This window comes from Lytechinus variegatus, chromosome 15 (assembly GCF_018143015.1).
Source record: "Lytechinus variegatus isolate NC3 chromosome 15, Lvar_3.0, whole genome shotgun sequence".
In the NCBI taxonomy this organism is placed as follows: domain Eukaryota; kingdom Metazoa; phylum Echinodermata; class Echinoidea; order Temnopleuroida; family Toxopneustidae; genus Lytechinus; species Lytechinus variegatus.
This window is the reverse complement of record NC_054754.1, coordinates 14,273,517-14,293,155: the sequence shown is the minus strand read 5'-3', so window position 1 is coordinate 14,293,155 and position 19,639 is coordinate 14,273,517. Positions and strand designations below refer to the sequence as shown.

Sequence of the window (19,639 nt, the reverse complement as noted above, 5' to 3'; positions counted from 1 at the left end):
TTCCTCAAATTCCTTACATTGCTAATGCTTCAATTATACCGAAGAATGTACGGAGCAGAGGTTTTCCTATACCATTGCAATGTGAATGATTCAGCCAAATTTTGTGATTTTTTGTTTTCATATTTTGTTAAACCGTTGAGTATGAGAACAGAAATTTGAACAATCTTTTATACTCAGTTCTGGTAACCATGTCAGCATACTATGTAATTATATTTTGTAAAAAGTGTAACTTCTGTAAGTATTGTAAATTAATTGTAAATAAATTTTTATGAACACAACCATGTGACATTTTTCATTTGTTAGTGTGTATGGAGAAATGCAAATTCTGAAATCAGTTTGCACTATGAGATAACGTTGAAGGTTTTTTTTTTCTGCGCAAATTGTTGAAATCTACTGCTGTAAAACATTTTGGTCCCATTTTATATGCCTTAATTTCCATCTTTGTCTCTCCATTCAGATTTTTTGTTTTGCCTTACGTAGCAGTTATAGCTTGTGAAGAGGCACACATGAACATCACAAAAAGATTGTCCCAAGCTGCAGGTTTCCATCCACTTAAGCAATGAATAATATTTCAAATATATTTCTTTGCAAATGATTTTTTTATTTAATTGAATTTTGTAATCTACAAAAGAAATTGATTGAATTTACTGCATACAAACCCATGTAATCAGTCATAAATTTCTTTCCGTTGGATATTACAGAATAATACTGGTTGAGGTGTCATGAATTTGAGTGTGTGTGTGTGTGTGTGTTTCTTTTCTTCTTTTCTTCTCCTTTCTTCTTCATCTCTCCCTTCTCCCCCCTCATCTTTTTCTCCTCCTTCCTCCCCTTCTTTTTCTTCTTCTCCTTATTCTCCCCCTTCTTATCCTCTTCCTCCTTTCTTCTTCTCTTCCTCCTTTTTCTCCTTCTCCTTTCTTCTTCTTCTCCTTTCTTCTTCTTCTCCTCCTTTCTTCTTCTCGTTATTCTCCTCCTTCTTATCCTCCTCTTCCTCCTTCTACTTCTTGGTCTTCTCTTCCTCCTTTTTCTCCTTATTCTTCTCCTTTCTTCTTCATCTTTGCTTCCCTGGTTTTCCGCTTCCTCCTGTTTTTCTACTAATCCTCCTTCATATTCCTTATTCGTCTTCCCTCTTCTCTCCTCTTCCTTCGATGAAGTGCTATGCTTTTCTTAAAGACAAAATGAACATAATAAAGAAAAAAAAAAACAGTCCAAACAAGAAAACGAATTATTATAACGATGGTGGTAATAAGAGAGGGAGGAGGTTTTGGGTAATATTTTTCTCATGTGACCCTTAACATGAAACTGCTATATCTATACATATCCTTCCCTAAAGGAATTTCCCATCTACTATGTCACGAACTAAAATTCATGAATGAATAAGATCAAACTAATTTGAATTGAACATTTCTTTCTTTTTTATTAAGAAATTTTCTTTTCTTTCATTACCACACTATTTTGAAAGTTTCTTTCTCTCCCTCTTTTTTTTAAATTTAGAACTTTTCTTTTCTATCTTTATATTTATCTCTAGCCAAGTATTCCCGGGATTTTGGATTTATCTGTTTCTCGTGATATTTATTATCAGGGGCGGATCCAGCCTTCGCCAATGGGGGGGGGGGCCAGAATTTTTTTCAGCCATATTTTCCCCGATCGGCCGCTCGAATATGATTTTTGCCGGGATTTTTGTTTTAGTTTGAAGGGGTAGTCCTAATGGTCACTTTTTAGCTTTATTCTTATGACACATAAATGTATAATACCATAACCCTTATTTATATAATGCGAGCGCGAAGCGCGAGCTAAATTTTTTGGAAATCTTATGTACTTTTTCCTAAAATTTTGAACATTCTGGGAAATGTTTGTTTTCCTGAAAAAAATGTGTATGCAAGTTAATAATTACTACGAACGTAAAGAGTGAGCAGAAATGAAGTGATGGAAAAGGTACTGTTAAATACTTGCTTGCAATTAGCCATGAAGACGTTACACATTTTTAAAAATCAAATAATGCGAGCGCGAGCCGAAATTTTTTGACATTTTTACCTAAGGAATTGAAATTCTTAGCACGTTTTGTAACTTAACAGAATAGGTATATAATCAAACATGCGAGCACGAAGCGTGAGCAAAAAAATTCCAGATTTAGACCTACTGAACAAGACACTCTATTCAATTAGTGTTTGTAAATCATGAGTAAGTGGGAATCTTCCTTACATTAATAATGCGAGCGCAGAGCGCGAGCAGAAAATTTTTGTATACGTTTTGAACTGCTCTTAAATTTTACCTGTTACGTACGGACTGCTTGCATGCATTTAGCCATGAAGATGTTACATATATTTCAACATTCAAATATTGCGAGCGCGAAGCGCGAGCTGAAAAATTTCGACCTTTTTTTACCTGAATAGGCCTAATGGAAATGCTAAGCACTTTTGGTAATCTTGGAAGGACTCTAAGTATATAAACTAAACTTTATTGATGCGAGCGCGAAGCGCGAGCGGAAAAATTCTGGACACTCTATTCATGTTTTATCATGAAAAGGATAAGTTATTTATCCGCGAGCAGACACTTTTTTATTTTGTGATCTGAAACTGGATAATGATTTAAATAGAGAACAATCTGCGTATCTGAATTAACGTGTGTTTTAGATTTCGACCTAGAATTTGGGTTTTCTAAGTACCTTTCTTATCATGAAAATCAATAAAGCGAGCGCAAAGCGCGAGCTAAAAATATATGATATTCCGATCTAACAAAGGGTCAATTTAAGCTCTGTATTGCAAACACGGAGCTGATGTATTTTATTATTATTACCTTGAGTTTTTACATAGGACCGGGACATTCTATAAGGGCATTATGTCATCATATGAAAATGATGACTATCTTCCTATTTCTCTTCCTAAGCATGAGAGCGCGAAATCTGTTAATATTATGGCCTGAAAACTGGACAATGTCATTTAAAGCACTTTTGTAATTATGAATAAGATGCATGATATCTATCAATTAGAGCAGAAATCGCGAGCCGAAATTTTTGATAAACTGTCATCAAAGTAGTTTGATTTAGAATTAATATTGGGATATACATAACTCACTATTCAAAATGCTAGCGTGCAGCGCTAGCTGATACGTTTTGACAATCTGACCTGAATAGGGAACTTTTTGAGAACTTTATGGAATACAGGAAAATAATAGGTACCTGACAAATCAAATTTTGCGAGCGCGAGCTGAAAATGATAATATTCAGACCATAACACAGACATTTTTACAGAGCACTTTTTTAAAATCAATTTGTAAATCAAACAAAATAATGAAAGTTCAAAATTTTATATCCTAACAAATAGATTTTTTCAAAAAATTATTTTCAAAGTCTTCCCCTCATGTTATTTTATTCAATCATGTTCCTCCTCTTACGTTTGCCTTTCTTCTTTTCTCCTCTCTTTTCCCTTCCTTTTCTTTTTTCCTTTCTTTTTCCTTTTTTTCTTCTTTTTTTTGCTCCGCCAATAGGGCGGGTCCGGGCCCCTCGGCCCCCCCCCCGCTGGATCCGCCTATGTATTATTATAATTTGTTTTATTTCATCTGATTTCAATTTGTCAAGAATGACATAGTACACATTTTATGACTAAGTGATATATACAATGATTTATTTACGACGATCACCAGTGAAAAAAAGAGAAGATACATAATATACATCATAGACCAGATAAAATTACCCATCCTCTCTCTCACAAAAAATAATAGCATTTTCTACTATCTATGGCTTTTCATAGTTAAATGATTATGGTATGCCTGTAGTGCACTTTCTTGGTTCGAATTTAGAATATTTTATAAATAAAATTCTGCGAGACCGGAAAATCGCTAATGTGATATATTCAACTTCTAAAATATCAAGGTAATCATTTAGATATCGTAAGTTTGGATTCCGTTAGAATCTATGTAATTGTATATCGTGTGTATTGTCGGTTTCTTTAAGCTACATGTATTTCTCCCCTGAATTTTTTTTGTCAGCCCCACTCCATTATATTTGTGTTAGTTTCACTGTTGTTCGACTGCAACACGTGTGTGCTCGTGCATGCATGCATGCATCATTGCATGTCAACGTCAATTTGATATTTGCACCTCAGATTCAATGGCCAATTATTTCCTTCTTCTTTGAGCACTTTAAAGGTGAAAATAAAGTTTGAAAAAAGCTGGGATAGAATTCAATTCATCTAGTGTTTCATTTTTTTGCTGCATTTCATCATTTGTGCAGACAAAATTGCAACTTGCTATTTAGTATTTGCAAGATTGTTTTGCCTGGCTTTGCTTGGTTTGCAAATATCATCATTGATTCATTTGCATGAAGCTGAAGAAAAAGTTGTACAGGAAGAGGGGATCTAACTGCAGGAGAAAACTGTGTAAGTTGTAGAATAGAAGAAGATTAAAGGAGGAGGATGAGATGAGAACAAGCTAAGAGAAAGAGGGAGAAGCAGAAGAAGGGAATGAATGAAGAGGAGAGAGTCGGAGAATGGGGAAAGAGTGAAGAAGAAAAAGCAGGAGTTATTGGGTTTTGTTCAAACTCATTTTGAGATTGTTACCACATGGCACAGCTGGCATTAATCTTACCAGTTCACACTGAAAATTTCATGAAAATCATATATTATAAAATAAATGTAAAGACGGGTAGGAAAGTCAACATTTCAAGATTTTGTTTATCCTGCATCCTGGTATGTACAGTATGGCAATGTGGTAATATCTCGTGACCAATTGTTTCTTTTTGTATTTTATTTCATGAAATATAAAATATATATTTCAATTTTTGCTCATTACAATTTGAAATTAAGTTTAACCTCTTTGTCATGATACTGTGAAATTGCCATTGTTCTAAACCATTGAGATTCCATGAATAGTTTTCTTTAATTATATCCAATCTGCAATAAGTGAAATTGAAATATTGTATAATTTGTGAGATAACAAAAGGAATATTGAGAGAGTGGCATCATTGACTCTTAAGTCCTATTAGCATATCACTGGGTTGTGCATTTATTAAAAATAAGCAATATTTGAAACTGGCCTTCAAACTGGCACCAGTACAATACACCAGACGATGGACTGTACTGTTTCCAGAAGAAGAAGAAATTTGATTATTTTACATTCAATTAAAATGATGAAATTTTCAGCATTAATGGGAATTTCACCCTGACAAAAAATTAATCATAAAATTAGCAGAAAAAATAATAAAAGATCATTGCCAAAACTGAGAAAAAAATCCATCAAAGAATTAAAAAGTTATTCAAATCTTAATTATTTGATTTGTGACGTCATATGCTAGCAGCATTTCTACACAGTGAATGGTAAAAAATCAATGGAATATCATTTTCCCAGAAAATTGAAAATGGTTTTACTGTACCTTTTGTTTATCAATAGACATCTCCTTTCACACCCGATCACAAAAAGAAAAAAAATAAGTCACCAGGAACCATTATAAAAAATGAAATTCTTGCATTTTATATTACATAATATACATGTATGGGGCAGCAGTACATTTATGACGTCACAAATCAAAAACTTAAAATTCTAATTACCCATACTTTCTTAATCTTTACCAGGTTTTCCTCAAACCTTCATTAGTATTTTTTATTATTCTTTCTGCTATATTTTCAACAAAGTTTTCTTCAGGGCGAACTTCCCCTTTAAGTGTGTTTGATTTTCTCTTATTCAAATTGAGCTTTTATTTCCAGGGTGGTATTCACCTTTAAAATACAACTGATTGCTCATGATGAAATACTATCAAAAGATTGATGTGATTAATTTTAATGGACAGAAAGTTACATGATTGAAAAAAATGTTAGAGAGTTTTAGCTTTAGATTTTGGGGCAACACCTTTATAACTGAGAAAGTTTGATATATGATGGAATTCATGTTGATACCCATGACTGATTCCTGCAGCTTTCTCAGTGTTCAGATATTGCATGTCAAACCATAAAATCATTCCACCTGTTAAAAAAGTGCACATGAACAACTTTAAAATAAAGGATTTTGTAGACAAAATTAGAACACAGATGTTAAAGAGGAATTGAATCTTTGTTGTGTGAAAAGAAAAACTTGAAAAAATAGAATAGTGAAAGTTAATTTAAAAAAAAATCAGATGAGGAACATCCGAGAAAAGTATGGGGTTTTATGAAGTAAGGTAACGACACAGTAAATCTGAAACTGGAAACTTCAAGAGTACATAAATTAAATTTTGTCACTGAATTAATCAAGAATTTTTTTGGAAAATGAAAGATTGTGCCATTTTTTCTTTCTTTTCACTTCTATGTAGGTTGAATCCTGATTGTATTTTAAGATCTTCTACATCATGCCTCCACCTGGAAGAATCAACAGACCACTAACGGTAGGCTTTATCTTTATTTTCCTAATGTATACCTGTATAGTTATTGCTGTAAAGCCAGTTCAGAGTTTCATTCTATTCATGTGCATACATGTAGGTCATTCAGATTAAACAGGTGTAACAAGAATGGTTTTCAAATCCAATGACAGCTACTGTGATTTATTTATTATTCATTCATTTATTCCTTTTAAATAAGTTTTCGATCAACAGTGTTTACTGGGCTCATACTTGACAGTTAAGGCCATGTGACAGCTTATATGGTAGTATATTAATTAAGACAAAAATAAGATGCTTTCCTTGTCAGTGATGCCAAATGTTCTACTAGTATTTAGACAAAAGATTGGAGGTGTGAACCATCATGTGATAACAATGGAAGAACAGAGAGAGAGAGAGAAGGGGGGGGGGGATGGAGAAAATAGAGGGATTGATATGTAGGGCCTAACAACTTGTAGCATATTTTACGAGTCATGTCCTGTTGAGTGAAACTTATCTGAACAATATCATTGTGTGCTTGACATGCAGTCAACATGGTATTGGGATATTATGGTACTGAAAGAAATCCTGGCAACATTTATGACTGCTTAACCCTGTCATAAATTTTATCATATACATGTATATTGCTTGTAATGGAATTATATGCATGAATGAATTTGCTAATTTTGGGGGCACTCTGCAGAGAAGAGACGAATTGATGACATTTTTTTATGACCACAGTTATGACATCCACCGGAATACCAATTTTTTCATATCTCTGATCATTAAAAGTCGATGTTCAGAACACTGCCACTGGATACTAAAGGCTCATGCATATTTCTAAAAGGAGACGGGGTGTATCCATAGGGTCAAAATATGTTGAGTACATACATAATTATGTAAACAGATGCAAGTAGAAAAACTCAGAAGTGGTTCAAATTATTTGTAGCTCATATTTATTGGAGGATTTCCTCACGAATAATGTATCGGCAGGTACATTTGCGGGTGACTCCGACTTATGGTTAAGATCACAAAATGCATTAAAAGTGATTGTAGTAAATAGACCAACCAGGTATTTTTCATGTATACTAAACAGGTCCAGTGATTCTGGTTGAAAATCAATAACTGCTCTGAAGTAAGCAAATAATCCTGGCATTCCGTCAAGTCTGCGCTGAGATCAAATAAATACATCTCATGTACCTATGTTTACTTATCTGAGTTTTCGATTTTCAGTGTAATTGATTTATTTCCTGCCATGTTTGCTGAACCTTGCCCTTGCACGATTCAAACACTCACTTGGTCTAGGTCTACATGATGATCAGTTCACCTAGCCTGGCTTTATTCTGTGATCAGAATTCCATTGTACTTTTGAAGATCTGACAAATGAACAACCTTTCTTGAATGCTAGTAGAGGGTCAATGCTCGGAGATGGTAAATTTAACATACATGTATATTTGAAATGAGAATTGAACTGGTCATCAAACATCAAAGTCATGGATAGAGAATAAATGACAAAAGTGGAACATATATTTTCAACGTTTCTTTAAGTGATAGTGATGTTAGTTCGTATTTAATTCAATAAAAATCAACTTAAAATTGTTAATTCTGCATTGGGAATATGATGAAATTTCAATCACAACTTAATAAAGCAGTTTCACATACCGGTAAGTAATTAATTCATTTCACTGTAAGTGTAACCCAGACTCTTGCTAGTTTAATGCAGAAAAGAAATAAATCAGAACGAGGAATAAACCCATAGTGATCAATCTAAGTTACGTTGTCTGCACTAATAAAAGAAAAATTATTGGAAAAGGATTTTTTTTCATTGTCGGGGGGTGCAGAACAGTTGTAAAAGTGAAGCCCCCACCCCCGTTCGGCAGCCCCTGATTGTGATAGGATAATAATATTTACATAATTTCACATGCCTGTACAATAACAAGCATCAGAGTGTGAACTCTACACAATTTTAAACTTATTTCAAGTGCTTAATCATTGTGTGGAAACAACTATTTTTTTTGTCAATACACGTACCTGTAAGTATTTATACACATCTCTTTGCGTATTACAATGTATCTCAATGGGCCAAGTTTGGCAGATTTGACACTTATGGTACATACACTACATGCAAATAATATTGTATGTAAATCTCCATGCTTTTATATTATCTCAGCATCATTTATGTAATATGTGACCTAAAATGTTTGCAGCATTTTTCTTATAGTGTAAATCCTCCATTTATTTGAACTTCCGCGGTTCTATTGACACCAATACCATATAACAGAATGAATAAGAATACGCAAACATTTTCAATTCATACTTTTGGATATGATTTCAATTTTAAATCATAAAATAACACGAAAGCGCCTGTGGACAGTTGGATACATTGGCATATATTTCCCTGAGACTTTCTGTTGGAAGAGGTATGGATATTTCATTCTGAAATTCTTTTGAATTCTTCAATCATAGTTGCCCTAACTTTGTCAGTGAGTTGAGGAACGTCTTCCCAAGTGAGATTGTTGGTTGGGATCGGGGGTAAGATGCTGACTGTGATCCTCCCTGAAAAGAAATGACAACAAAATTATGGATCAAGATTAATGTTCACGCTGATATTCATAGAAAAAAAATTCCCCGGTAACTTCATTCATCAGCTTACATGTAACATATCTTCTTCCTCTGACGACCCTGTAGATATGCAATGCATACATCTGAATGAATTTTTTTTTCAATAGTATAGAATTGAATGTAATACTTTTTTTCAGATGAATCCCTATTAATGTATTTTGTCTGACAATTAAAACCCTTTCCCCCTGCGCATGGATCAAGCTTTTCGTTTCATTTTATTTTATTTCAACACAGTAAACGAACTTCAGCCAATGGCTGTTCTTCTGAACGTCCGTGCATACATATTAAAATCACATTACATGTATAATACAATTAAGATACATAATACGAAATAAATATGCAATTAAAATATCAATATTACAAAGAAAAACAAACAAACAAACAGAATAAACATGTTTACATCACTCTGGCGTCCAATCTAAATATGTTGAAACTAGTTACTTTTAAGTAATTAGATAGTGCGTTCCAGCTTCTGCCCCCCCCCCTGTACTTTTGTTTTCTCAAAATCCTCTTTATATTGTGGTCTAAGATTTTCAATTTTTACTTGTTTTTACATGCTCCCAATGGGAAAGAGGAGGCAGTTATGCCCTTTGATGTGTTTTTCTTTGTCAATCTGCACCTGAACTAGCCCCATTGATATCTTGCCACTGGTTAGGAAGTTAATAAATAATCTTGCCTAAAAAAGAAAAATCAAGAGGGGTCAAACAAAACATTCCCTGCCCCCACCATTTTCAATATTCAATATGTTGATAAAAACAGTACCTGGTTTTGATATTTTATCTCTGTAGCTAAAGAATTTTTCTTGAGATGAAAATACAACAGGCACTACTGGAATCTAGAGAAAGTAATGAAGAAACGTGGGAAAGATTAAACAAATATATGTATATAACGATAATCAAACAGATTATTGTTTGATTTATGTTGTAGTTACTATAGATCAGAGTGAATGGATGAGAAAATGATGCATGGATATGTTAGTCTTTGCATTCTACATGTACATACTTGGTAAAAATAGCAGAAATATCTGCACGTGAAAACTGTTTGAAAACATAGAATGACCTGATTTTATTCCACCTTCCAACAAAACTATATTTGCATATGAACAAAATTTTTCAAAAAGATGATGTTGGATATGAGAAATATGTGTTCTTCCGACCCGGGTCTTCCGACTAACATGCTAAAAAAGTACTCAAGATGATAAATCAACATTTTTTGTTTCCCCCGTTTCCCCCTTTTCATTCAAGAATGTATTTTATTGTACAAAGACATTAATAAGGTCAAAAAGGAAATCCAAACTTAGTTTTGCAGATTAAAGTTTTAGAGAAAAATGGGCATTCATGTTCATCTCATGGCTGTATGCATTGACTCGTCTTGTCATGGTAGTACATGTAGCTCCATGGTTTGTACTGGATCTAAATAATATACGATTCTTGTTGTCGAGCTCGTTCACGAGCCGTACAGAGCTGTATGACTTATCTTGCTGTGTGTTCTACTGCATGTTTTTACCTGTGCAAGTATAGCAATGTTGAACGCCCCCTTTTTGAATGGCAGCATGGGTTCTTCTGTTGATACCTTGCCTGATATCTTTCTGGTGCCTTCAGGGAAGAACCAAACACGACACTGGGTGAGAAAATGAGATTGATTTGTGATTTCATTTAGCATTATATCGTCGTCATCATTCTTTTGTACTGGAATTCCTACATGTACATCGTGTTAAAAAGGGACTGGGCTATTTGAGATGTATTGAGGATGTTTTGTGGAAACCTTTTTACTACGAGTAGATTACAAAGATGACATCTGGAGAAAAAAAAAGAAGAAAATTTGATGTGAAATTGGGTGTTAAATATGCAAATAATGTTTTTTACGAATAAATTTGCATATTTTATCAATACCGTACATAAAAATGATTATTTTTCAGAATTTTTAATATACTGGCTTGTAGTTTATGTGGTAATTAATTTCGGCGCAATCGTGCAAACGGCGGCCAGGATGCGAAGATGTATTGAGGGCGGGGGGGGGGGGGGGGGGCATCATCCCCCTAGTCCTTTTGGGTTAAACCATCACCGTATTTACCACTAACACCACTTACATCAGCAACAATAATCAACACCAAACCAACATAACATCAACACTAACACCATCAACAACAATGACACTCCATAACGAACAACATTTTAATTGACGAGTGGATACCATGCGCGACCAAACAAACACGTAAAAAATGATATCTTTTTCAAAATAGAGTAAAATTTTCGAGGGTATATAAAAGAGTTTTATATTATAATGGCAAAAGTTTAATGCAACGGGCCCTATAAGTAGGGCCGTACTAAACCCAATGACCATGTACATGTAGGTAAAGGTAAAACCGACGTCCGTGACATATAACAATTAATTATATCGGGGTTTAGGGGTTCAATTCAGGGAATAATTGCCAAGGGTATAATTTTATTTCCAATACTTGTTGAGGGTAGGGTTTCACACGCCAATACTTGTTAAGGGGTGTATTTTCAGAATATGGAAAATACTTGTTCAGGGTGCTTTTCGAGATTCCATGGTTGCGCATGGTATCCACTGTCAATGGAAGTGCCCCCCCCCCCGGCCTAAACCGCTAACACCATTGCAAACACCAAGAAAAGCATCACCCAAACCACCACCAAGAACAACACAACGCCAAAAGCAAAAAAAAAAAAAACACCACCAATCCACCAACAACGGCAACAACAATATAGCGCCAAACATCAAGACAACCAGTACGAATGTCATGTAATCACCTTCTTCTTGTGAATGGTATCAACCACTTTTTGCAGGGCCTCCATTCTGTTCTTGTTGCCCTTGTCGACAAAAATGGCGCCAGTGAGAAATGCTGCCAAGCCGAATGGGCTCCAGTGCAGCACGTGATTCTTCTTGAGTATCACAGCGCAATTGTCGGGAAAGGCTTCCATCATGGCTAAGAAGATAAAAATTCATAGTTTGTGAAGAAAATATTGGGATTGTCCTAATCAGGTGCATAAAGAAGAAATTTACACAAATATATAACATTGGCCATATCAGGGAGATATGACTTAAGTGTACATGTATACTGCTTTCTTTCAACATTAGCCATGCCATGGTGATCATGTTTACTAACTGCGTCCCACACTGTAAAAACTGTGGTGTTAAAACTGACACCAATTGGTGTTAATAAAGGACACCCTGAGGTGTTAAAATAACACCCTAGAGATTGAACATAACACCAAAGAGTGTAAAATGTAAAGCCATAGGTGTTGTAATAACACCTATAGGTGTAAAACTAACACCACCAATTTAACACCGGTGTAAAATAACTGGTGTGGTCTATGTACACCGGTTAACTCCACAGTTTTTGCTATGCAGAAAAAAAGGGAACCGGAATTCAGTATAATTTTGCCCTCATAATCATTATTTTGCTTCATGAGATGTACATCAATGAGCAGATATGTTTCCCATCTTTCATCTGTTCATTTGAAGCCAATCACAATATTCCCAATGCACGCATGACAGAGCCAGAAAAATAGAAAGAGGTGCTAGTAAATTTCAATTTGCTCGAGATAATTACAATTTTGAGTATTTTTCCCTCTTGCTTTTACTGTTATCTATTTGGAAATCAAAGTTGTTAATTTGAATATCCATTTTGTCATCTTTCATATATGAGACCTTTTTGCGTAGAATATGATTGACGCATGGTCGAGAAAAAGTTGCATGAAAACATAATAGATCATTGGAAAACCGGCATACCCAACAAAGTGACAGACAAAATGGCTACCGGTGAATGCGCGGTTTTGAGGTTAGATTGACATCATGTTTGAATTCTTTGCTGTAAGAGTTGTACGAGGTAAAAAAAAATGATTGAAATTATTAGACGAGGCAGGGGCAACGGAATGAAGGATGTGGGTGACCACATTTCGAGTCAAACACGGGTTTCTCCTCTAAACTTGTAAAAGGTGATGTACCCTATTTCTGCTTCACCCTGATCCTTCAAACATGTTCCACCGCCCCTGTGAAATGTGGCGACGAATGAAACGACCGACAGAAGTTTGAGAGAAAAAGTGACGAAATCATTACCTTTGTAAAATTGAATTCCAATAGCCATAGACCCCAGCCCGCATCGATAAAGGCTTTCCTTCCCCAGCCCGAACATTATTCCTGTTAGCCGATTGTCTAATGCTTTGTTTGGGAAACCAAAATGCTTGTTTTCAACGATCCGTCGAATAGCTAGAAATCTAGCATGTTTTCATGCAGCTTTTTCCCGACCATGCGTCATTCATATTTTACGCACAAGGTCTCATATGGAAGATGAAAAGATGGATATTCAAGTTATGATATTTGTTTTCGAATAGATGGCAGTAAAGTCAGAAAAACCCCACTCAAAATCGCAATTTACTCGTGCAAATGATTATTTGGTAGCACTACTTTCAATTGTTCTAACTTGGTCATGCGTGCATTATAAATATTGAGATGGGTCTCAGATGAAAGAAGAGAAGCATATCTTTCCAACCATCTATACTTTTTGAAGCAAATTTATGATCATGATAGGAAAAAAATACACTGAATCACGATTTCCTTTTTTTTCTAGGACACACTGTATTATTTCCAATGAATTCTAGTCAAGGCTTGCGTCCGTGCAGGGATGGTATCAGTTTAGTTTGACAGGGGAGTAAATAAGGCGACCTATGAGTGCCTTTATTTTTGTCTCGAGATTCTAAATATAATTTTGAAAATGCTATTCCATATTGCATAAAACTAATTTCAGGTTTAATGCAAAGGTCATAGGGGGTCAACATACGATTTTGTAATTTGAAGATAATTAAAAGATCATAAGTCTGCATTCAGTTAGTAGATGTAGATATAAGGTCGCATGTCATAAGGTGGTCCAATTTCGCGACCATGGTAAAAATGGTCAAAAAAGTTTTTTTTTACATGTTATAGGTTATTATAATTCTTCAAATAATGAAGGCGGAATTTATTCTTAGATACCTTTGTTTTTGCTTAAAATGACTAATTTATATCTAAATAATATATTGACGTCGATGTAAATTTGAATTTTGAAATGCATTTTTCTCAAATTTGACCTGCTGCACATTAATTGGTGTAAAAATAAACGCTACATTGGATCACCCTAGTATATTGCATTTGTGAAATTAGACCCAATCTATATTGAAATTAGAAGAAATTGAGAAAAAAGGTTGTTGAAAATAAACATTGGCTAAATAAACATTTAGGCAGATCATTAATAATTGTAAAGGGGCATAAAATAATTCCAAAAGTTTGTTTTTTTACATTAATTGAACATGATTTTGTTTAAGAAGTGCTTGAAACAAATGCTTGAAATGAACTAAAGTCATGACTTAAGCATCACATTTCAACATGTTCACCGCATATCCACCTGCTCCGCCACCGGGACCCCCGAAACTTAATGTGCTGTTTTTTATTTTTTTATAATTGCACAAGAAGGCATATATCATTTCCATTTATTTGAATGCAGGATCTTTGATCAGAAAACGTTTACGTTATTTGTATAATTACCAAGAGAATCGAAGACGCTTTGATGGTTGCATACCACAATAAACGATTGGTCAGTTGGATAGTTCCTTTCCTGTAGGACAGTGGTTCGAATCCCTGCAAATGGTGCTTGCAACCATCTCGAGAAGAATCCACTGATTCTGCGTTAACAACCGAAATAGTGAGTTTAATTTAAAAGGTTTACTTTTAACATATACTGTAAAAACTGTGGTGTTAAAACTGAAACCAATTGGTGTTAATAGAGGACCACACCCTGAGGTCTTCAAATTACACCCTAAAGATTGAACATAACACCGAAGAGTGTAAATGTAACAACCAAAGGCGTTGTAATAACACCTATACATGTAGGTGTAAAACTAACACCACCAATTTAACACCGGTATAACTGGTGTGGTCCTCTATGTACAGCGGCTAACACCACAATTTTCGCTGTGGACAAAGGTATAGGATTATACCTTAATACATCAATTTCAACATTAATGCATAAGATAAAATAACACATTTGTGTAACATAGTCGTAGACTATTTTGTTTTTCGTTTGTCATTTCTTCTGGAACCCTTGTGAAATGATCCCTATAAAGGGGGGGGGGGGCGCCTTGAGCACCTAACAAGGTGGATATGTGCGCGATATAAATAACCTATATTATAAAAAGTCATAAATCACATGAGTGGCGGCTCTCGTTTATTATTTTTTTTTGCGGGGGGAGGGGGTAGTATTCAAATCGACATTTCTTTTTTTCTTCTCTCAATTGATTTACGGGAATAATATGGAGTTACACAACCAATACATCTTTTTTTCTATTCTCCCCTTCATTTTCTTCATATTTCTCCTCTTTACTACATGACAAATCTGGGGGGGGGGTCACCCTGCCCATTAAACACTGTTCTTAACCATATGCAGGAAAATATTCTTTTTGCTCTATGTAAATGTTTAAATTTGGTCGACGAACCCTAAACTAGGGGGCTTCTTGGATATTGTATGGACGGGGGGGGGGGGTAGTCAGTCCCCATCCTAGTTTGGATTAGTCTAAGAATTGTTTTTCCTTAGTTTCAATTACCCTGGCACTTCCCCAGGGGGATAAACAGCTCTGAAAGTTCAAGTGAAATCATTGCATTTGATTGGCTGGTCGAGAAGCATTGGCTTCTGACTTTTACTATGGCAACTGTCAGAGCTATCAATTCAGTCAGTGGTGACAATTTTCCTGAAACACTCCCTAGGAACTGTTGAGTATAAAAAAAATGCGCAATTGACACCCAACATGTTGAAAATCTGTGGCAAATGATTTGCCTTTTTTTTCTTTAACGCTCAACCCCCCAGGATTTGCCTAGCATATAGACCAAGCACTTACCTAATATTATTTGGGTTTCCTGGATTTAGAAGCATCATTGGCATTGTGATGGAAGATATAACGCCATAGCTTAAGACGTAAAAGAAATATTTGACATAAAACACCTCTCTCCGATGTCGGTTAACATAACACCAGACTCCCAAGCAAAGAAGCACCGCCCACCATGTGAAAACATACTCCAACCAGAAGAATACCATGACGGTTGTAATCCTGACAGTGATTGGCGGAATCAAAGTTGTGATACAATTTTATCATGCAAAAAAAAGATGCAATAATTCTGAAAATGTTCATCATCGCGGTGAATTCAACGATTTTGGTTGTCTCGTGATCTCATGCTTGAACCTGAAGCTGTGGAGAGAACGATGCAGATTGCATACAGCCAGGAGAACTATTAGTACACTGCTGTATACAATGTCATCGGCACTGTACGACTGTCTATTCACTTTTTTGCACTCGTGGTGCCGCGGAAACGATTTCACTACAGAACTACAATTCCATTTATTTATTGTTGCGGGTCAGTGAACAATCAGTTATGATTCACAAATATAATTATTTGCGTGCCCTGGGGTTCAGTGCCATTGACATCCTCGACAAAGAAAACGCTGAACGGGAAGAGGGGAACCTAAACGGTGACAAGACATTTGCTCCTGCGACAATCGCTCCGGTGATATTATCTCAGATGGCGTAGGGTTAGTTACAGTCAGGATTGTAGTAGAGTTTTTTGTTTCAGAATAATCCTTATGTTTACATTAAATGTAAAGATACATTATGAGGATTGGGGTTTATTTAATTTTGTAGGTTGGGTTTTATGTTTGGTTTAACGTGCAGATTTCCCAGCGGAGCAAATGTCCCCGGAGCAAATAAATGCCTGAAATAAGGAAAGAGCCCCCCCCCCAAATCACGATGGCCTAAAACGCGAATAATTTGCACCAACGGTAAGCCCATCGTTGCTAATCCACCAATATCTACTCATTTTACCAAACAGGAAAATATAAAAACAGTGCTTGCCGCAATTTCACCTGTCGTCGCTCCCATGCGAGTCCAGTCAGTGGTGTACCGTGGGTCATGGTATGGGAGGGGGGCACCAGCAACAATTTTGAGTCACTAAGGTGGCGCGCGAAGTGCGCTCAATTGCCAGGTATATTGACCTAATAGGGCTAATTTAAAGGACAAGTCCAACTCGAACAGGAAGTTGATTTGAATAAATAGAGAAAAATCCAACGAGCATAACACTGAATATTTCATCAAAATCGCATGTGAAATAAGAAAGTTATGACATTTTTACGTTTCGTTTAATTTCACAAAACAGTTATATGCACACCCTGGTCGGTAGGCAAACGAGGAGACTGATGACGTCATCCACTCACTACTTCTTTGAAATTTATAGATAAATTCCTCCCTGAACATGTGGAATTAACATTATTTTAATAGTATATGGTTCAGTCAAGTTGGCCCTTGTCAAATCTGCAAAAAATGAAATAATGTATAATTCAAACAATAGAAAACAAAAGAAATAGTGAGTGATGGACATTATCGACTGACTCATATGCATGTCACAGAGTTGCGCATGTCACTGTTTTGTGAAAAATAAGCGAAACTTTAAAATGCCATAACTTTCTTATTTTACAACCGATTTTGATGAAATTTTCAGTGTTATGCTAGTTTGATTTTTTTTTATTTATTCAAATCAATTTTTTTACTGGGATGGACTTTACCTTTAAAACCCGAGCAGCTGTTGCCTGAGGCTCTGGTAGTATTGATTTCTTTCATTCATTCCAATATTTGCTTTCTATTGCCAAATTCTACCAAATCGATATTTTATTTTTTTCGTAATTTTCATTCGTTTAATATATCATGTACGAAATTTTCAATGAATAAAGGAATTTCTTTTTCATGATGGTGTCACAAAGTTTATTGGGAAATCAGTATTGAGTATTCCACAAATTTTTCAGAGACTTCATTCCAAATGATAACTCATTTTGAATATTGACCGAAATCATGGACCTACTGCTCTGAGTTTTAGGTCCATGTCAAAATAAATGCTTCAGTCTTTTCGTAGAGTAATCCCGTTTTGCTCTCTTTCATTCTCTCTCCCTCACCTTTCCTACATTTTTATACATCAAAACTTACATTGACGAGTGGATACCATGCGCGACCAAAAAAAAACACGTAAAAAGGATGTATTTTTCATTTATCACGTTACGTACGTAACGTGATAAGGGTGTCAAAAACACAAATATATTGATAAAAGGGTATCTATTTCGCTCGGAAAAATATACGTGTTTAGGGTCAAATATGCGGGGATGATGAAACAAAATCCAAATGTTTTCTAAAGGATGTCCTTTTTGCCCCAACACTACGTGTTTAGAGTCCGATTTGCACGAGGTGTGGAAGGTGAGGCCGTATACTAAACCAAAATAATGGTGTCTAAAGGTAAAACCGACGACCGACAGACGCGTGACATAACAATAAAATATCTCTGTACTTGTTTAGGGGTTCATTTAGGGGTAATACTTGCTAAGAGTATCGTTTTGTTTCCAATACTTGTTAAGTGGTGCATTTTTAGAATATGGCCTATGGAAAATACATCGCTGTACTTGTTTTGGGGCTCAGTTCTGGGAATACTTGCCAATAGTAATTTGTTTCCAATACTTGTTAAGGGTAGGGTTTCACACGCCAATACTTGTTAATGGGTGCATTTTCAGAATATGGAAAATACGTGTTTAGGGTGCTTTTCAAGACCCCGTGGTCGTGCATGGTATCCACTCGTCAATGGAAGTGGCCCCGGGTTCTTTGCCCAAATCTTTCACAAGACATCACACACACTCGTCCAGCCTCGTCCAGCATCCACCCACTTTCAAGTACGCGCACATGCTCTTTCGGATTTCTTTCCGGTGTTTATACAGTCTTGTAGTTCACTGTCGCTTTCGTTTCATGTGTTCCCTTGTGTACACGAAATCGTATTTTTTTTAAAGGTCAAGTCCACCCCCATAGAAATGTTGATTTCAATAAATAGAGAAAAGTCAAACCAGCATAACGCTTAAAATTTGATGAAAATCGGATGTAAAATAAGAAAGTTTCGCTTATTTTTCACAAAACAGTGATATGCACAATTCAGTGACATGCAAATGAGACAGTCGATGTCCTTAACTCACTGTTTCTTTTGTTTGATTTTTTAAATAATACAATATTTCGTTTTTAAACATACTATTTGACAATAAGGACCAACTTGACTGAACCATGTAGTATTGACAATGAGGAGAAAGAATGTTTCATAGTTAATATAATAAAATACAAAAGAAATAGTGGATGATGTCATCAGTCTCCTCATTCGCATACCAACCAGGATGTGCATACATATGTATAAATCTTTTATCAAATCGAGCAAAACATTTTAGATGTCATAACTTTCTTATTTTACATCCGATTTTGATAAAACTTTCGATATTATGCTTGTTTGATTTTTCTCTTTTTATTCAAATCAACTTTTTGTTGGGGTGGACTCGTCCTTTAAATTCAACCAAATCGACATTTTATTTTTTTTCGTTTCAGTAATATTTCATGTTCGACATTATGAGATTTTGAATGAATAAAGGAAATTCCTTTTTCATTATGGTGTCGAAAGGTCTATTAGGAAACCAGTGCTGTTTATTCCGCAGAATCTATGGAGATTTCATTCCAAATGACAACCCATTTTGAATATTTATCAAAATAAATGCTTCAGTCTTTTCGTATAGTAATCCTGTTTTGATATTTCGCTCTCTTCATTCTCTCTCCTTCGCCTGTCCTACATTTTTATACATCAATATAT

At 35.3% G+C, this 19,639-nt stretch overlaps 1 protein-coding gene and 1 long non-coding RNA gene across 2 annotated transcripts; one reads left to right on the top strand and one right to left on the bottom strand.

Annotated features, from left to right (window-relative positions):
* The first annotated feature begins 3,535 nt into the window (after nucleotides 1-3,535).
* On the top strand, nucleotides 3,536-8,004 carry LOC121428811. The gene is made up of 3 exons (XR_005971838.1): nucleotides 3,536-3,868; nucleotides 4,643-4,646; nucleotides 6,278-8,004. It is a non-coding gene; the product is annotated as an uncharacterized LOC121428811 (long non-coding RNA).
* A 13-nt stretch (nucleotides 8,005-8,017) lies between these two features.
* On the bottom strand, nucleotides 8,018-16,564 carry LOC121428809 (1-acyl-sn-glycerol-3-phosphate acyltransferase alpha-like). The gene is made up of 6 exons (XM_041625653.1): nucleotides 15,829-16,564; nucleotides 14,483-14,619; nucleotides 11,713-11,888; nucleotides 10,448-10,561; nucleotides 9,704-9,776; nucleotides 8,018-8,875 (listed from the first exon to the last, which is right to left on the bottom strand). The coding sequence occupies exons 1-6, from the start codon at nucleotides 16,023-16,025 to the stop codon at nucleotides 8,751-8,753; spliced, it is 822 nt and encodes a 273-aa protein (XP_041481587.1). The 5' UTR covers nucleotides 16,026-16,564; the 3' UTR covers nucleotides 8,018-8,750.
* Between the last annotated feature and the right edge of the window lie 3,075 nt (nucleotides 16,565-19,639).